Below are 19215 nucleotides of genomic sequence, written 5' to 3' on the forward strand. Positions count from 1 at the left end.
TAGACCAGCACTTCACCTGTGCTAGGAGCTACTGACAGAGCTGTTAATGCCTCTGCTTTAAGGCTGGTAGGGGCACAGTTGATAGCCACTATTCCCAGTGCAGCATGGTACATGGTATCTTAGAGAGATGTATAGATAGGCTGTTACAGGGACACAAAAGATAACATCATTGCTTGATGGAAATGGATTTTGTAGAGGTGAACTTTGAGCAAGATAAACAGGAATTTGCTAAGCAGAGGACATTGGGACTAGTGTTTCAGGCAGAGGAAATAGCATCTGCAAAGGCAGGGAAGAATGAAGATATATGTCAACTCAGGGAACAGAGGATTCCAGAGGGTTCTGGATCCCCACTCAGGGATCCAGAGTGATTGGATCCCAAGAATTGTGGATAAAGATGGAACTAGAAAGGAAGATGGGGATATGAGTCTAAAGGACCTGAGTCATGTGAATTAGGAGTTTGAACTTCGTATAAGCATTTAGGAACCATCAATTTAGGTAGGGAGTGACTTGATCAGATTCTTGTTTCAGAAGAATTCCTTGTTTCTGTGGAGGGCTGGATTAAAATAGAACCTGGTGGTAGAAAAACCTATTAGGCTGGAGACACCAAGGATTAGAGTGAAGGTAGTACAGGGTGGCTTAGGTACCACAGCCAAGCAGGTGAGAAATACAGCCTGTTCAATGGAGCCTTTGTTTAACAGTATCCTTACTCCTCAAAACATGTCCTGCTAGAAAGGAGGGGTTTCAGTTAGGTGTAGCCCTAACTGCTACAGCTTTGAGGCCATTTCTTTTCTTCCTCATCTTGCCATTAGTTGTTTTTTTGTTGTTGTTTGTTTTTGTTTGTTTGTTTGTTTGTTTTTGTTTTTTGTGGCTGAGTAGAGAAAAGATAAAGGTAGATAGTGAAGTGTCTTCTGAGTTTGCCTTGGCTGATTTCCCCAAACCCTCATTTTTAATTATCTTGCATCTAGCCGTGTCCTGTCTGTTCATTCACTTAATATGTGTGTATATCATTATTCAACAAATATTTACTGGCATATCTATTGTGTATGAGGCCCTGGTCATGGGTATTGGAAGTTCTTGGGAACAAATAACCACACTACACAGGGAAGGAATAGGGTCTTGTTGCTATAAAGAACCTGACTTGGTGGTCACAGCCATGGGCAATATCTTGCATGTATGTAGCACTAGAGTTCATCCTGTGGCTCAGAGTTTTTTGAATGATAAGCAACCTCGTTCTGCTGAGATAACCCAGTTGACTAGGGACAGTAAAATTGTTTCCTTAGTTAGGTATCTTTGAAATCTGGGAAGATTTAGAATTAAATATAGGATGATGAAGTAAATCAAGCCTATACTTTTGTGTTAGGTATATTTTGTATATTTTTGGCATTTTTAAGTGTTTGTAATGTTTAAGGGTATCTGGATTAATGATTATAATAGCTAACATTTATTGAATTTTAGGCATTGTATAAACTCTTTACAAGTTTAACTTTTAATCTTTGTAACAACTCTGTGAGGTATGTATGTATTATTACCACTTTACATGTTAGAAAATTGAGGTATAGGGAGGTTCAATAACCAGCCAAAGCCATACAGGGTAGTAGTGGCCAAGTCGGGTTTGGAACCCAGGCAGACTGGTGCTAGAAATCCATATTAGAATATCTATCAGATCTGTCTTGTGATGACCATTTAAGAGTTATAATTGAGTAATCAATTTTATACATCTGATTTTAAATTGAAAGGTGTAAGAAATTTTTAGTCAAGTACCTAAGTAATATTGGAATGTTAAAAAGACTCATTATATTTTCTGGCTTGCGGTGGGGTGCGGCTATTTACTGATCTTCTTGAATCTATATACTTATGTCTTTATTCTTTCACCTAATGTGGAATAATTTTTTGTTATTTCTTCATCTTCATTCTCTCCTTTTCCTTCTGGGTCTCCAGTTACATGTTAGACCTCTTGATATTGTTCTTCAGATAATTGAGGCCCTATTCATTTCTTAAATCTTTTAACACCCTGCTCTGATCTGTTGCTCAATCTTCAACTTCATTGACTCTTCTGTAATCTATAATATTTCTGTTAAACCCATCCAGTGAATTTTTGTTTCATTTACTGCATTTTTCAGTTCTAGATTTCCATTTGGTTCTTTTTTCCTATTTGTCCATTCATTATAGGAATATTTTCCTTTATATCCTTGACCATAGTTATAATAGCTATTTTAAAATTTTCATCTGCTACTTCGTATCTGAGTTACCTTGGGGTTAATTTCTACTAATTATCTTTTCTCTTGAATATGGTTCACATTTTTGCTTTTTGGAATTTTGGGTTATATCCTGAACATTGTAAATGATGCATCATAGGGATTCATTTCTGTCATGTTCCTCTGAGGATTATTGTGTAGTTTTGTTTTGTTTTGTTTTGTTTTGTTTTAATATGGAACGCTTACGGGTTTGTTATCCTTGCACCGGGGCCATGCTAATCTTCTCTACAGTGTTCCAGTTTTAGTATTTGTGCTGCTGAAGGAGCACTGTAGTTGGGGTTTTAATTAATTAATTTTTTAAAGATTTTATTTATTTGAGAGAGAGTGAGAGCAAGAGAGGTCACAGAGGATGAGGGAGAAACAGACTCACCCCTAAGCAGAGAGCCTGATGCGGGGCTTGATCCCAGGACCCCAAGACCGTGACCTGAGCTGAAGGCAGTTGCTTAACCGACTGATCCACCTTGGCTTCCCTATAGTTGGTTTTTTTAAAAAACAAGTAGTTAACTTTGCTGGATTCAACATTTAAAGTCCCATCTTTCCAGTGTAAGCAGCCCTGAAGTCTCTATTGAGTTCTTTAGCCTTGCTAGGCTGCCTGGCATCTGCCCCACATGTGTGTAGTTCAAAGAGTTCAGATATTCAGTAGTGTATGTGCGGAATTTTGGCTCTCCCTCCCTCTCTCATCTGTCTCTTTCTGGGATTCCCCTCATTTTCAAGCTGTTATAGCCACTCCAAATCATGTGCTCATCTGGCAGGGTGCTGATAGGACCTGCCTTTAGGCAAAAAGCCATTAAAAAAGTGAGAAACTCACTTGGTGCAGTCTTTTCTTCCAAATGTCCATGTGTCTTCAGTTTTTGTCTGCTTCTGATTGCTCTTTAGTGCCTTCAGGTGGTTGTAATTTATAGTTGGTCCAGCGTTTATAGTTGTTACCTGCAGGAGAGTTAGCCCAATGGGAACTAGTGAGCCATTACCAGAAGCTGCAAGCCTTCCATCTCATGACTCATAAGATTTTTTTTTTTTTTTTTTTTAACTTTCAGGCACCTGAGTGTCTCAGTTAAGTGTCTGCCTTTGGCCCAGGTCATGATCCCAGGGTCCTAGGATTGAGTCCTGCATTGGGCTCCCTGCTTGCTGAGGAGTCTGCTTCTTCCTCTGCCCAACTCCACCCTCCACCCCTGCTCCTGCTCTCCTTCTCTCTTGCAAAAATAAAATCTCTCTCTTTTTTAAAGATTTTACTTATTTATTTGAGAGAGAGAGATCACAAGTAGGCAGAGAGGCAGGCAGAGAGAGAGGGGGAAGCAGGCTCCCTGCTGAACAGAGAGCCCAATGCAGGGCTTGATCCCAGGACCCTGAGACCATGACCTGAACTGAAGGCAAAGGCTTAATCCACTGAGCCACCCAGGTGCCCCAATAAATAAAATCTTTTTAAAAAGATTTTTTTAGGGCACCTGGATGGCTCAGTCACTTAAGCATCTGCCTTTGGTTCAGGTCATGATCCCAGGGTCCTGGGATCGAGTCCCCACATCAGGCTCTTTGCTTAGCAAGAAGCCTGTTTCTCCCTCTGCCTGCCACTTCCCCTGCTTATGCTGTCTCTCTTTCTGACAAATAAATAAATAAAATCTTTTAAAAATATTTTTTTAGTTTTCTTACTAGATTTACTATCATTATATCAGAAATAGGGGCAGTTTGACTGTTAGGCATTTGACATTATTTTATTTTATTTTATTTTATGTATTCATTTGAGAGAGAGGGAGTGCTCATACACAAGCAGGAGGGAGGGAGAGGCAGAGGGAGAAGCAGGCTCCCCACTGAGCAGGGAGCCTGATGTGGAACTTGATCTCAGGACCCCAAGATCATGTCCTGAGCCTAAGGCAGACACTTAACCTACTGAGCCACCCGGATGCCCCAGGCATTTGAAATTCTTATAAAGGAAAATTGAATATAAAAAATGAATAATTGCAGTTTAAATTAGTTTAAGGGAATCAACTAAGTTGTAAATGACACTAAGAGATTTTCTTTTCTTTTTTTTTTTTTTTTAAAGATTTATTTCCTTATTTGCAAGAGAGAGTGAACAAGCATGGGGTGGGTGGGTAGGGTCAGAGGGAGGGAAAGGGAAACCCAAGCAGACTCCAGGCTGAGTGTGGAGCCCAGTGACCCTGAAATCAAGCCTGAGCCGAAACCGAGATTCTGATGCTTAATCAACTGTGCAACCCAGGCACCCCAACACTAAGGGATTTTAAAGTCTATTCAAAATTTAATTCAGTAAATGATCATCAAGGTCCCCTTTCAATTAGTTGTTTACTTTTGTTATACTAATAAATAGGAAAATATTTATAAATTGAACTTAAAAACTTATTGAGAAACCAGGTTTTTAGAATTATTTCTTTCTAAACTAATAGTTTAATAATGGCAATTATAAATAATCTTTTTATTCACAAAAAGTTCCCTTAGGGGTAGCAAAAAACTCCAGTGACAATAAGGAGCTTGGACTTTAATGGGTGGTAAGAGGAGTGGGGGTACATCAAATTAACCCTATTATTTATCAGAGCAGTGAGAGAAGTACTGTGGGGGAGGTGAGCACAGAGCAATGGGAGCACAGAGGAAGGGGCACTAAATCAGGCCTTGGGTGGGACAGATTGGGGAATGTTTTCCGTAGGAGTTGACACCTGGTAGAGAGAGAGAGAGTGAGGACACTCCTGGCCAGGGCTTGGGTCGTATAAAGAATAGCACTTGTGAGGACATGGAGGTCTAAAAGAGCATGGTCTGCTTGGCAAATACAAGATGTTCATTTTGAGTGAGAGAAGGCTCTTGGGAGCTGAGCTCAGGAGTTTGACCTTGACCCTCACAACTAAGGGAAGAATACCAAAACTGAAAAGACAACTCACAGAATTGGAGAAATTTTTGCAAATCATGTATCTGATAAGGGCCATGTATCTGGAATATATAAAGAACTCTTACAACTCAATAATAAAAAGACAACCAATTAAAAATTGGAGAAAAGATCTGAATAGACATTTCTCCAAACAAGACATACATGTGGCCAGTAACTACATAAAAAGATCCTCAACATTATTAGGTACCAGGGCAATGCAAATCAAAATCATCCCACTTGGATGGAGAAATTGCAACCCTCATATACTACTGGTACAAATATAAAATGGAACAGTCACTTTGAAAAAATATGGCAGTTCCTAAAAAGGTTATACATAAAGTTACTATAGATCCAGTGATTCCACTCCCAGATATATATATATCCAAGAGAGATGAATATATGTCCACATAAAAACTTGTACACATATATCCATAGTGGCATTATTGATAATAATCAAAAAAGTAGGCATGGCTATTAATTGATGAATGGATAACAAAATGTGGTATATCCATGTAATAGAATATTATTCAGCAATGAAGAGGAGTGAAGTAGTGATATATGCTACAATATGGATGAATTGGTCCCAAAAGGCCACAAATTGTGTGGTCCCATTTATGTGAAATCTCCAAAGTAGGCAAATCTATAGACAGAGAAAGTATATTAGTGGTTGCCAGGGGGAGGAAAAGAGAGGAGAATTGGGATCTACAGCTAATCGGTACAAGGTTTCTTTTGGGGGTGATAGAATTAGTTCTGAATTAGTGATGATGTTTGCACAATTAATTATATACTTTAAATGGGTGAATTGTATGATATGTGAATTATATCTAAATAAAAAGAAGTAGAAAGGTTGTTGTTTCAGAATAGAGGACAGTTTTTAACATTAGATATATTTGGCTTTATGAAATACTTTTTAAAAAAAAGGAAGAAGAAAGAAGCTGAGGGGAACCAATGGAACCCTTGCAAGGGCTGTGTGTGAAGCAAGGCCTATGGGAGAAAGCCCAATCTCTGCGTCTGGGTTGGTTGAGGAGCTAAGACATACACCTGGAGCAGCTAGTGGGACTGGGGGAGATGCTGGCGACCCCAGCAGTGGAGGATTCAACTATGTGGAGGGATGGAGTAAGGTGCTCCAGAGGAGACTAGCTTGTGTTCATGATGGAATCCCACAGGGGGTAATGCCTAGCTTGCCCTTGTCTTCTTGACTCCCCTCATTAAAATTGGTAGGAAAAGCCCTAAATTGTGTTGTGAATATTATGGATTCAGGAGTGTTTTTTCCCTTGGTGTGTGTTTTCTTTCCTCAGATTGGGAAGGATCGGTCACTGAACTTTGACCCCTGCTGCCTGAGCTACTTTACTAAAGGGGAGTACATTTTGCTGGGAGGGTCAGACAAGCAAGTATCCCTTTTCACCAAGGATGGAGTGCGGCTTGGGACTGTTGGGGAGCAGAACTCCTGGGTGTGGACGTGTAAAGTGAAACCTGACTCCAACTATGTGGTAAGGAGGGGAAGTTCATTCTGTTGGGCCATTGTCTGAGCAGGCACAGACATCAGCCATGTGTAGCCAGTCAGATGATTGACATTTGTTCCTGGCAACTGGGAGGGTAGACTCTCCACAGAGAGCTAGGAATTAACAGCTCTCTTTCCCTGCAGGTGGTAGGCTGCCAAGATGGCACCATTTCCTTCTACCAGCTTATTTTCAGTACTGTCCATGGGCTCTACAAGGACCGGTATGCTTACAGGGATAGCATGACTGATGTCATCGTGCAGCACCTGATCACAGAGCAGAAAGGTAAAAGGCAGGTATGGCCCCTCTGCCCTCCAACCTTTGGGAGGAGGGGTAGGTTGAGAGGGCTACTGATAGGGCAAGTGAAATGAGAGGGAATGGACCTCCTCATCTTTCAGAAACTCGTTGGACCACTGGTGTTTGCTTTTTTTAAAATTTTTTTATTTTTTGGAGGGTAAGGGGAGAATATAGATGTCTTTGAGAATCTAAGGAGAGCAATAAACCCTCTCTTCAAAAAAAAGGTAGGGGGAGGCAAAGGCTCACATAATTTTGCAGCAGGTAATTCTAAGGGGAACACGGACCCTCTGACTAAGGGAGGATAATGTATAGCATTTCAGAGCCAGGGTGGCTGAGCTGCATGGGTCTCTGTGGACCTATATCCTCTCTGGTATGGATACTGGAGGGCTTCTTTCTCGACTTCATCTTCATCTCCACTTGCCTCCTGATGGGTCCCTACCCCAGGGGTAAGCAGGGACAGTAACCACAAGTTTAGTCAGAAGATTCAAGTTCTAGGCCTAGCACGGTCAGTCTGAACCTCAGTTTCATCCACTATCCACTTAAGTTGCCATGCTGGTTCAATGGGCTAAGGATCCACTTATTTCAAGAGTAATTATACACAGATGTACCAGCCACAGCCTCCTGCCCAGTGCCTGTGTGTAGGAATACACATTGAGGGTTGTCTTAGAGATTCAGCTGGCATCCTTTTGTTCTCATCTGGGAGCACCTCTGGTTGAAGATTCCAATTGTGCTGGTGAAGGTATAGCCACTTGGGCAGCTCCCCAGCTTCTCTTCTGGGGACATTTCCTCTATCTGGTCTGCAGTTAGAGTGTGAGAGCCTAGTATATACCAGAAACTACATGCAGTTCCATATTGTCAAGGGTGGTGGGTGGGGAGTAGCTAGAGGCATGGGTGGTCATCCAAATGGACTTCTGATCATCAGGGGCAATATATTAATGCTGGCAGAGGAGTTTGAACTTAAATTCAGCAAGTGAGGGTAGCACTAAAAATTTTACTTTCCATACTCAGTTTTAAGCTTTGGGCCACAAAGATTGTATATGATTTTGGATCCCAATGTTTAGTAGAGCTGATTGTACGTATTAGACATTCTGCAAAGATTTTTTGATGAGAGTGTCTCCTTTAATTGCCAGTAACATTAAGTAAATGATAGCTTTTAATTTTTCTGCCTTCTACCTTACTTAATAATCTCTTGCTAGAGCTGGATTTTTTTCCTTTGACAGTTCGGATTAAATGCAAAGAGCTTGTCAAGAAGATTGCCATCTACAAAAATCGATTAGCTATCCAACTGCCAGAGAAAATCCTCATCTATGAGTTGTATTCAGACGACTCATCAGATATGCATTACCGGGTGAAGGAGAAGATCATCAAGAAGTTTGAATGCAACCTCTTGGTGGTGTGTGCCGATCACATCATCCTCTGCCAGGTAGGCAGCAGGTTGGAGGGGTCGGGCTTAATCCTCTTCATGTTTCCTCCAAGAGTAGGTTACCCAAATCATGGGTTTAAAAATTGAGCACCAAGAAACAAGTCTCTTTCCATCAAATTCAGTAGCTGTTCATTGCTTTAATTGTATTGACATCTAGAGGAGTTAGACTCTACTAGAAGGTCATGGACCATACCTGGAGAATAACTTTTGGTATTGCAAGTTACTTTATTATCCTATAATTATACATGTTTGAATGACTTAAAGCATAAATTGATGGAAATGAAGGTCATTTTTTTTTTTTTGGTGAACATACACACGTAAAAATTTGTGATATCTTTCTTGTTAAACAACAAAAAATATATAATAACTCAAAAAGAGTAAAGGAAGTTTTACTTTCTGAAAGATTTTTTTTCACAGAAAAAAATTTCTCAACTTAGAGCTTCCTACAAAATGTCAAGGGCGATGTCAAGAGAAGTTTGGAAATACTTTCAGGGAAGGCCAGCCTGGCATCTTTCTTGAAAGTAGAGGTTGATTTAGTTTCACAAAAGTAGGACTATTGAAAGTGATAAAGTGGAAGAAATCCTTTAGAAATCACTATATGTAAAATACAATTAAAATCTCCCTGAAAGTCTAGAACTCAAGCAATTTAGAGGTATCACAAGTTACAGATGTGACAAAAAAGTGTGCTTTTGGATGCTGCCTCTGTGGCTTCCCAGAGGTCTGCACAGAAGATGTGAAGCTAAGCTGTGCTCTGTGGTGAGGACTTATGTGAAGGATTAATGAACAGTGCCAATCATGGGGACTAGATGGGGTTCAACAGACAATGAATGTGCAGGTATTTTTCATCCCTCACATGCAGGAAGACCTCCTTGGCAGCTCTGGGAACACTTACCCTGTTGAATATCCATGCAGAGCTAGGTTTGCTTTCTAGGAGAAACGGCTACAGTGCTTATCCTTCAGTGGAGTGAAGGAGCGGGAGTGGCAGATGGAGTCTCTCATTCGCTACATCAAGGTGATTGGTGGCCCTCCCGGAAGGGAAGGTCTGTTAGTAGGCCTGAAGAATGGACAGGTGAGTGCTCCCATATGTCTCCCATTAGGCTGATTATCTGTATACAGATATAGGGACCAGACTCATTATGACCCCAAGGTGGTTTCCTGGGGACAGGAAAAGAGCTTCCCACCCCACATTCACTGTAGGCACATTGGAGGGCAGCCCAGAATTTTATTTTTTGAGGACAGCTTCAAGCCGAAGATGCAGTGGACTTTAGACTTAGAGCATGCTGCATTCTGGCAGGGTTGGCACTGTGGCTTTTGGGCTGCCTATAGTGTGGATCAGTGAGTTTAAGGGCACCCAGAAGATGGGATGTTTTTTAGAGATCAGTTTCAGTGGCTTGCTAGGGAGGGAGGCAGAGCTTATTCTTAGGTCACATCCCTATTAGGGCAATGAATGGATTAAGGCAATGTGTTCTAGCTTGTGTTTTAGAAGGTGCTGGTCCTCAGGCTATTACTAGGTGTTTTAAGAAAAATGGGCCCTTTGCTCATATAGATGTGAAAAATCTAGGTTATACAAAGTTAAACAGATTTGTGTATGTGTTCTTTGCTCAAAATAAGAAAAGTTCTAAGTGGGCTTCATGGAAATATGAAAGTGAAAATATAACTGCATTAGCCTGAGAGCCAAGCTGTCTAGCAGATGGCTTATGGCTAAAGCTTATCAGGCCTTTCCTGGGGACAGAAGTCATGGAGTATGAAATTAGTGGGGGCTGCAGGATAGCAATACCAAAGGGATAGAAAGTCTGTATCTTTCTCATTGTCCGCTGTCACTTCCAGTGTGAGGCTTGAGAACATGGACTTTGGGGACAGGTCGACCTGCAGTCATGTTAGTGCTTAGCTACTCACTGGCTGTGTGACCCTGGGCAGGTCACTTTGCCTTTCTGAGGCTCAGGTTTTACAAATGAGGATAATATCTTATGTTTCAGAGGGCTGTCAGAAATAGTCAATAACTGATAGCTGTCATCATCCTTCTCATCATCATCATTATTTTGCTATGGTTATACCAGATGTCTTATCAGTGTTTAAAGTAGCCTCTTCTTATGTTAGTTTGCGACTCATATCTCACTAGATGGTGTCTCCTAATCCCACAGCTTGGGTAATGTTGTTAACAAATCCCCAGTCAAGCAGGCATTCAAGTGAATTTGTCACATCTTGAGCCGATCATTACTTTGGCAACCTCTGATGAACCACATTTCTGGTCTCCTAAGGATAAGCCCCTGCTCCCATTCTTTCGATAAGTCCTTTTCTCTGCATGGAGCCTCTGTTGAAGTTAGTGGGAGTTGTTCTTATAGAACACATGGGATTCCAACAGCCTGGTGCAGTTCCAGGGTCTTGTTGCCATGGTGACTCACACTTTTTTTTTTCTCTGAAATTTCACCAGATCCTGAAGATCTTTGTGGACAATCTCTTTGCCATTGTCCTGCTAAAGCAAGCCACAGCCGTGCGCTGCTTGGACATGAGTGCTTCCCGTAACAAGCTGGCTGTGGTGGATGAAAATGACACATGCCTGGTGTATGACATCCACACCAAGGAGCTGCTTTTTCAGGTGAAATCCCAGAGAGTTTCTAGGACGAAGTCCTTTGACGCCTCCTCTATTTCCCAGTCCCTGCAGGAGGCACTCACCCTCTGGTTCCCAGGCAGGTCTCTGGGAGGAGCAGTGATGTGTAGGAGTATAGGCTTTGAACATGGGCACAGAGCCCAAGAGGTCCCAGGGCACAGCCCACTCCTCCCACACATGAGCTGCAGGAGCTGGGTAAGCCTTTTTGAACTTCGCTTTCCTCGTAGGTGAGATGGGCAAGTAACACCTTTCTTCCTGTGAACAGAAAGAAATCTAAGTGGGGCACTTGATAGGCTGTCAGTGCATTGGTTAACGTGAGGATGATTCTTTTGCAAAAGTATTTCCTGCCAGTTGGAGGTCTGCCTGTATCTGTAAGTGACCTAAGACACAGTAAAGAAAAAGAACCAGTTTTGTCATCTGAAAGAAGGGAAAGGATGAGGGGAAGCCCACTCTTCTAGTTGTTTCACAAGGATGCTCTCAGAGACAACAGAATGTGAACTGTTTTAGGAGATAAGCATTGTTTACACACTGTTTGGTCCTATGTCTGGTAGAAGTGTGTCACTGGAGAAGAGAGCCCAAAGGCTTTATGCCCAGCTCCTGGCTGGCTTTCTGCCATACTCAGTGCCATTCTTTGCCTCTTTAGGATTTTTGTAAGAGGTCAGGGCCCATTTGGCTGAAGCAAGCTCCCCCACTGAAGTTGAAACTTCCCCTGTCTGGCTTCCTCAACCACAACAGGTCTCCCAGTTTTAATGGGTAGATCAAGATACCCTTCTCAGGGCTCCTCTTTGTCCTTGGGAGCAGAATTAGCAGGGCAGAGGGATGCTGGAGGGTAGGGAGCTGCCTCGGTCAGTTGGAAGGGGCTACCTGGCTAATGCTAGCCTAAGCTGACTCTAGTAAATAACAGCTTGCTTACACCTCTGTCAGGGCAGAGGGCTTAAGGGGGAAACAAGAGTACAGGTTTTGTCTTTAGACAGACCTGGGCTCCAGTTCTGCCCTCACCACTTACTGTGTGATACCCAGCAAGTCAGTACAGTTCTCTGAGCCTAAATTTTTCTTCACTTCTGAAATGGAACTAGTAAATGCCCCCTCACAGAATGCTATAGGACAGAATAATGTACCACAGTACCTAGCTCAGTGCCTGGTACAAAACAGGGCCCGAACTGTTAACTTCTTGCAGCCTCACAGCCACCTCCTGTAGGTAGGTTAGCAGGCCCCCAGTTGTGAATCTGTGCCTGAGCCTAGAACCATGTAGGAATGGAAGGGCATGTGTCCTTCCCCATTCCCACTGAGGGTTCTGTCATAGGCTAGGGAAGGTGATTCTCAGACTTTGCCAGGAGACATAAACATTCCCAGCTGTCTTTTTCTTCTCTCTGCTGCTCCTGCCCTCTGCAAAAGAAAACAGCTATATTGTTTTTTCTCATTATAAAAGCAATCCAGGCTCATTATAAAAGATTCACACATTGTAAAAGATTCTAGGCAGAAAGGTATGAACACCTGCTGGTCCCTGGGGTTCCAGAGCTAAGCAGAAAACTTTGAAAGAAGGTAGGGGGAAGGGGGTGCCTCCCAGGGTGACTGTATTTCTACAGTGTGAGAATTTAAAATGCAGAGATAATGCATTATTTTCTAATATAAAAATAGCACTTTTTTTCTTATTATAAAAAAAAAAATAGATGTTCATGACCAAAAGAAATTTCAGGCAAAAAAAAAAAACCTAAAAAATAAAAAGCATCCACAATTCCACCCACCCCTAAACAATCACTGTTAATTTTTTGGAACATATCCCTTTAAATCTTCTATACATAGTTGTGTATACCCTCATTTTCTCACTAAATATTAATTAATATTTGGGATAATAATTTTTTTGAAAGTAATGTTTATTTAAAACATTTCTAACATAAACAAGTGCATAGAGGATTTTGCCTCTGTGCTTCTATCCTTTTCTTCTAGTTCCCATTTCCTCGCTTCCCCCCTCCCACTGTTAGCGATTTAGTGTGATTCAGGCTTTAGAAAGAGTGCTTGACTGAGTGCAGGAATGGTATCAAAAGCCAGGGGGTTGTCACAGGGTCCTCACTATCCCTGTCCCTCAGGAACCAAATGCTAACAGCGTGGCCTGGAATACCCAGTGTGAGGACATGCTCTGCTTCTCAGGAGGAGGCTACCTCAACATCAAAGCCAGCACCTTCCCCGTGCACCAGCAGAAGCTACAGGGCTTTGTGGTGGGCTACAATGGCTCCAAGATCTTCTGCCTCCATGTCTTCTCCATGTCGGCTGTGGAGGTGCCACAGGTAACCGGAGCGCTTGTCAGCTGTCAGCAGTGAGTGGCAGGGCAAGACCAGGAAAGCCAGGCCCCTCACAGATGCATTGGGTTGGGGGATGAATGGTGAGGGGAGAGGGAAGAGAGATGAATTGCAGCTATGATGTCATGGAAGGTACTCTGGACTAGAACCTGAAACCCTGTGTCCACCCTGTACAACCTGTATGTTTTTGGCCAAACAGCTCCACCTCACTGAGCCTCCATTTCTTTCTGATCCCCCTTTCCTGGTTGGGACAGGGAGGGTATTCAGGGTTGTCTGTCTTCAGAGTGTGTTTCACTGAGAGCTGTGCATGGGGCAGAGTGGAGTAAGCCAGCAAAGCTGGGAGTGTGGCTGGGTGTATGTACAGGTGCAAGAGCGGGGGTGGTGTGTGTGAGAGAAAGAGGATATGGGTGGGATGGGGAAGGGGCCTGAGGTCTTAGGAACCACAAGTACCTCAAGTAGGAGGCCAGAACAGTAATGGGGGCCTGGAACCACAAACGGGAGGGCAGAAACATAGATGGGAGGGCAGAGATTAGCAACCCAAGTCAGGGCTGGCCTAGTCCCAGCTGTCCCAGCTGCCTGTCTGCTCCCCAAGTGAATCATTCTCACTGTGGAACTGCCATAAAGTGGAGACAAGCACGAAGGAGAGGCTTAGCCCTCAGAATCCCAACCTCAAGAGGGAATTGGTCTTAAACATTTAGAACATACCCGCCCAGGCCTTTTCTGTATGTATATGTAATATATACAGAATATACAATTACAAGTACACAATTTTATATGAACATTTTAAACAAAAGTGGAATCTACTGTAAATAATTGTTTTGTGATTCTTATCTATAAATATTGCTCCTATAAATGAAACCTGATTTACTGTACTTCCTTTACTGAATGTGGACCACAAACAAGAGGGATTTTTAATCACTGTCCTTTATTGCCATTTCCAATTTCACCTAACATGTACATATTGCAGACCCATCACTTTGTATGAATTATTGGCCATCAGCTAGCAGTGTGGCTTTTTCTCTCGGCGGTCTACTGGAAGCATGACTCCACCTCAGTAAATGTACTTCTAGCATTTTAAAAATACTAAGATGACTGTAGATTGACCTATAGTTGTAAGAAATCATACAGAGATCCTTTGTACAACTTGCCCAGCTTACCCATTGCTAACAGTATGCAAAACTACAGAACAAATGTTTCACCTGCGTAGGTTCTTGTCACTACCGCCACCAACCCATGAGATCTCTGATGTTGGGTTGCCCTTTTATTATAACCACACCCGCCTCCCTGCTGTCCCCACCTCCACATTGTTTTTAATGACTGCTTTTTATCTTATCACATAGATGTTCCACAGCTTACTCAACCAGTACCTTTCATTGGACATTTTCGCTACTTACTGCTTTTTTGCTGTTGTAGATAGCATCTTTCTTGCCAAGTCTTTGTACCTAGCCCACCTTAGCGTCTTGGTGTGAATTCCTTGAAGTGAAATTGTTGGATAAAAGGTTATGTACATTTGAGATATTTTTAGACATGTTTCTAGATTGCCCTTGAACTTCATTTTTCTGGATGTGGGTGGAGGGCATTTTATTGAGGGGCTTCAGAGAAGGTTCGAAGGGCTGGGAGGACAGTGAGATCCTCTGTCCTCAGCCCAGCCAGGATCTCCCCACCTTCACAGTCATTGAAAGCCTGAGTTGGCTTCTTGTAAAGGCTGGGGCTGGGGTCCGCTTTTTCCTCTAAGCTGATGGTACTTGTTATTCATTTGTGAAGAAATCATTAGTGCCTGACACAGAGCAGTTATTCAATAAATGTTAGTGGAATTCAGACCTGAGGAAAAAGAAACAGAAAGAAAGAAGGGAGAGAGGTGGGTGGAAGTGGCAGGAGGAGGAGGGGCAAGAACAGCCCTTGCTGGACTGTTTCCTTGTAGTCCTCATCTGCTCCCCATCCCAAACCCATGCACCACATCCACCAGAAATCCAGTCTTCCTTAATCATGCCAAACAGGCTATGCTGATTAAAAGTTTTTCTCCCAAGACTGCCATCCTGACCTCAAAGATAAATGCAGTTTGCTGTTCCTGACTTTGGCAGGCCAAGAGGAGCCAGAGGGGTGGCCTGGGGCTTCCACTGACAAGCCTTTACAATTCAGAAGCCAGAGTCCCCGTCCAGTCCCCCCCATCCTCATGGCTTCACCAAGCCCATCCTGCTGATGCAGCAGGGTCAGAACTGCCAAGGGTTAGGAGAGGCAGCCTAAGACAAAGGCTATTTATCTGTTGCCTCTGCCTCCAGCCATCCTGTGGTTTTGGCCTAGAGAGGAGGGAGAAAGCATCAGAACCACTCTGGGGATTTCTGGTTTCCTTTTGAAATTTACATCATCTTGTGCAAGAACTGGTTTGTCAGAGCTGCCAAGTAGGGCGGCAAGCCCTAGTCAGGCTTCTCGGGCGGTTGGTGACTTCATGCTTGGAATGCAACAGTGAGATAAAGTAGAACTCAGAGGGCATTTGTTCAGTTAGGATATTTTTAAAACTCCCACTCTCAGATTGTGCCTCCCAAGCAAGCCCAAATGTTAACCATTCATCGTATCCTCGATTCTGATGTGCCTGTCCAAGTCCCCATTCCAGTCTCACAGGGCATTCAGCATGGCAAGAAGTTGTGCAGTTTAGGGAAAAGAACACTGGCTTTGAGTTCTGACTCTGCCGCCTGAACCAGCTGTGATCTTGAGCAACTCCTTTCACTCTTTGGGGACTTACTTCTTTTCTGTGCAGTTAAATAAACCTATCTTTCAGGTTTTGTCTGGCCCAATTCCTACTGTTATTAACCATCGTAAAGCAGTAAACACTACAAAACAGAACTAAATTGGAACTGAGGGTGCTCACTAAAAGAGTTCAGAAAGGAGAGTTCATTATGCATGGGGAGTTTGAGAAAGCTTCCAGGAGATGGTGACACTTGATCTGAGCCCTGAAAGGTCTGGGAAGTCAGAGAGGAGCAGGGAGGTTGTTTGAGACAGGGGAAAGTTAGGGGTAGGAACAAGTCTGGAGAGTTGGGGAGATGCAAGGAGTTGGTACTGAGAAAATACAGTGGAGGTACTGAGCATGTCTCTTGTTTGCCTCAGGTATCCTACGAGCTGGTCAGGGCATTTAAACAGAAGTTAATCAGTTTACCCCCCAAAAAAGTACACAGCTAGGATGTGGCTGAGCTTAGGCCTGGGTTCTGGCTCAGCTTTTCCCCTGTCCATACCCTGCAATCCCACTAAATAGAGGAAGGGTAGGTGGAATGGTATGGGAGAAAAGATGAGCACTCCAAAGCAGCCACATCTTGCTGTAAGAGGGCAGAATGGCCTAAGAAAGAAGAAGAAATCCTTCAACTCAAAAGCTAAAAAATGAGACAGGAAAGTTCAAAGATAAAGGCCCCGAATGGAGAAAACAGCACTCCCAGCTTCACATTTGGGAACCATTAGCATGAGGTACTGGTTGATTGATCTCTACTGTCTGGGAGAGATTCAGTTCTTCCCTTCAGCACACTGGCCTAAAACAAGGGTAGGGCCTTGGGTTATTCAGGATGGCAGACACAGATCAGACTTGTTCTCATGTATACGCACATACACATACCCCATACCCAAGTGCCAGGAAAGTGCTCAGAACCCAGAGTCAGCTGACCCCAGGCTCCAGCCCCAGGTCTTCCCTGTGCTACTTCTCAGTCCTCAGACTATAGTCAGGGACTGATAACCTGCCACACAGACCTGTTGGGACAGATCCAAAAGGAGTGTGTAAACCTAAGAAGAGAATTTATTAGGAACCATTCACAGGTATCACAGTGAGGCAGCCCCATCTGGAAGCAGGAAGGTTCCCAGCTCCAGGGAACTCAGACAGGTGTGCCTTTCCGGGTAACCTGAAGCAAATCACTTAGGTTTCTTGGGTAAGATGGTTTCTCAGCCCTTTGTAAGAGGCCATCCTTAAATCCCTTCCTCACAGTAAGGTTGTTCCTTCCTCCAGCAAACTTAGACTGAGGGCCTGCTGGGGGAGGTTAGTACAACCCCACCACTACCCTCAGGTTGTTCCCATACTTGGGGAGAGGGGCTTTAATTAGAGCACAACTGAGATCTGGATAAAAGGCAGAGAAAACTCAGACTCCTTTCCTTGAGGGGTCAGTGAAGACTTTCCAGAGGAAGTGACATTTTAACAGGGCCTTCAGAGCCCAATAGGTATTTCCCAGAGGGTGAGGAGGAGCAAGGGCATTCTAGACACGGGTGATATCTTGTGGTAAAGCAGACCTGGCGGTGGGGAAAGTTGGTGGTAGAGTGAAGGACGGAACGTTTGTGCTGCTGAACACTATGTTTTGGTTATGAAAGGGGCTTGTGACTGGAAGGCACGTGGTGTGTGTGGCGTGAGAAGAGCACTGATTAATCTTTATGGTGTTTCTCTGTGGGCATTTATAATTGAGTCAGTGACACACATCTGGAGTCAGGCTTTGCGTGAATCTGGTTCTTTCCATTGCTCTGAAAACAATTCTTTCCTTTTGATGAAATCCTGCAGTCTGCTCCGATGTACCAGTACCTGGATAGGAAAATGTTCAAAGAAGCCTACCAGATTGCTTGCTTGGGGGTGACAGACACTGACTGGCGTGAGTTGGCTATGGAAGCTTTAGAAGGATTAGAGTTTGAAACAGCAAAGAAGGTAAGCATCTAGTCAGCCTGAGCTGGAATCTGACCCTTAGAGGGTCCCATGAGGAGGCAAAAGGGACTCCAGGTGACATACGAAGAGGCAGACGCATACTGTAGTGAGCTCTGGAGATAGACTGGCCTGGATTCAGATGTCAGCTCAGCTACTCCTGAGTCTGGGCCAGTAACTCATTTCTAAGGTTGCTCATTTATAAAATTAGGGTGATGATTGACCCCATCCTTACAAAGTTCTAAGGGTCTAATGTGGTAATGTCTATAAAGCCTGATACAGGAGAAACATCTGATAGTATCTAGCTGTCACCCTTATTAGCTGTCATTAGGTAGAGCACCTAGCTGAAAGCATGGCATATAATAGGGATGCAATAAAGGGTAGCTTTTATTATTGGTATGAGCACTTACTGGTATTAGCCATTTATTACACAGTGCTGTTTTTCTTTGTACCCTGCTAGGTATGATCAAAGAGATGGTCGAGCTCTCTGATTCTGACAGCAGTGTCACTCCCCACATACCTTCATGGCTTCGATCATGGTGTCATTTCCTGGCCAGTATATTAAAACTACAGAAAGGCTGACAACATTGGACCCCTTGCCACACATCAGAAAAAGCCCAGCTCTTAATTGGGTTTTCATCTAGAACCTGAGGTGGAGGAAAGGAATGGCCTTCAACTCTCTTTCCTCTACTTTTCCCTTCTCTCTTTATCTCCCAGAGCCAGTTGATCATAGACTCTTTTGCTTATATTACTGAGCATGCAGGGAAGGAATTGCAGGGGTATGTGATGCCCACCCTATGCTAGGTCAAGACTTTAGGCATGAGAGAGAAACCAAGGCCAGATACCAGCTCTTCTGTGTATGGGCTGGATGACCCCATGCCAGCCACTTCTCTTATAGACTCCATCCTCCCATGTCTGCAGTGGAGATGGTGAAAATGCTAACTGCCCTGTCTTCCTGACACAGGGTCATTAAGCTCAACTACCACATTGTAAAAGGGCTTCCAGAACTAGCAATGGTTATACAAATGCTAGCTGTTATTAAAACAAGTAAAATTGCTGTTATTTAATTATATTCTTATGTCAACTACGCATCAGAAAACTGGTCATAGAGGAGGGCTGTAAGAATTCAGAGGTGGGAGGAAGCATTCTAGGGAGGGAGCTTCCCTCTCCTGCCCCCTCCCCTACCAAAATGTCAGGAGGAATGAAGAATAACAAAGTATTTCTTGACTATGTTTTATTTGTTTTCAGCCTGGAATGAAATGTAAAGTCTTCCTTAGAGATTGTCATATCCTCACACCCAAGAACTAAACACC

General features: G+C 43.3%; 1 protein-coding gene across 5 annotated transcripts in view; it reads left to right on the top strand.

Moving 5' to 3' along the window:
- Positions 1–19215, top strand: part of LOC111143870 (intraflagellar transport 122) — a 70502-nt gene that overhangs the window by 22995 nt on the left and 28292 nt on the right. For all 5 annotated transcript variants that reach the window (XR_002640345.1, XM_022497861.1, XM_022497860.1 and 2 more), the window contains 7 exons: positions 6420–6611; positions 6767–6905; positions 8138–8340; positions 9272–9409; positions 10772–10936; positions 13036–13233; positions 17768–17908. Coding sequence is in view for 4 of the 5 variants with exons in the window: in XM_022497861.1 (XP_022353569.1) it covers positions 6420–6611; positions 6767–6905; positions 8138–8340; positions 9272–9409; positions 10772–10936; positions 13036–13233; positions 17768–17908 (1176 nt within the window). In the remaining variant the exon portion in view is untranslated. The remainder of the gene's footprint in view (positions 1–6419; positions 6612–6766; positions 6906–8137; positions 8341–9271; positions 9410–10771; positions 10937–13035; positions 13234–17767; positions 17909–19215) is intronic.

The sequence above is a fragment of the Enhydra lutris genome, unplaced genomic scaffold, assembly GCF_002288905.1.
Source record: "Enhydra lutris kenyoni isolate GAN:26980312 unplaced genomic scaffold, ASM228890v2 scaffoldscaffold10, whole genome shotgun sequence".
Classification (NCBI taxonomy): Eukaryota; Metazoa; Chordata; class Mammalia; order Carnivora; family Mustelidae; genus Enhydra; species Enhydra lutris.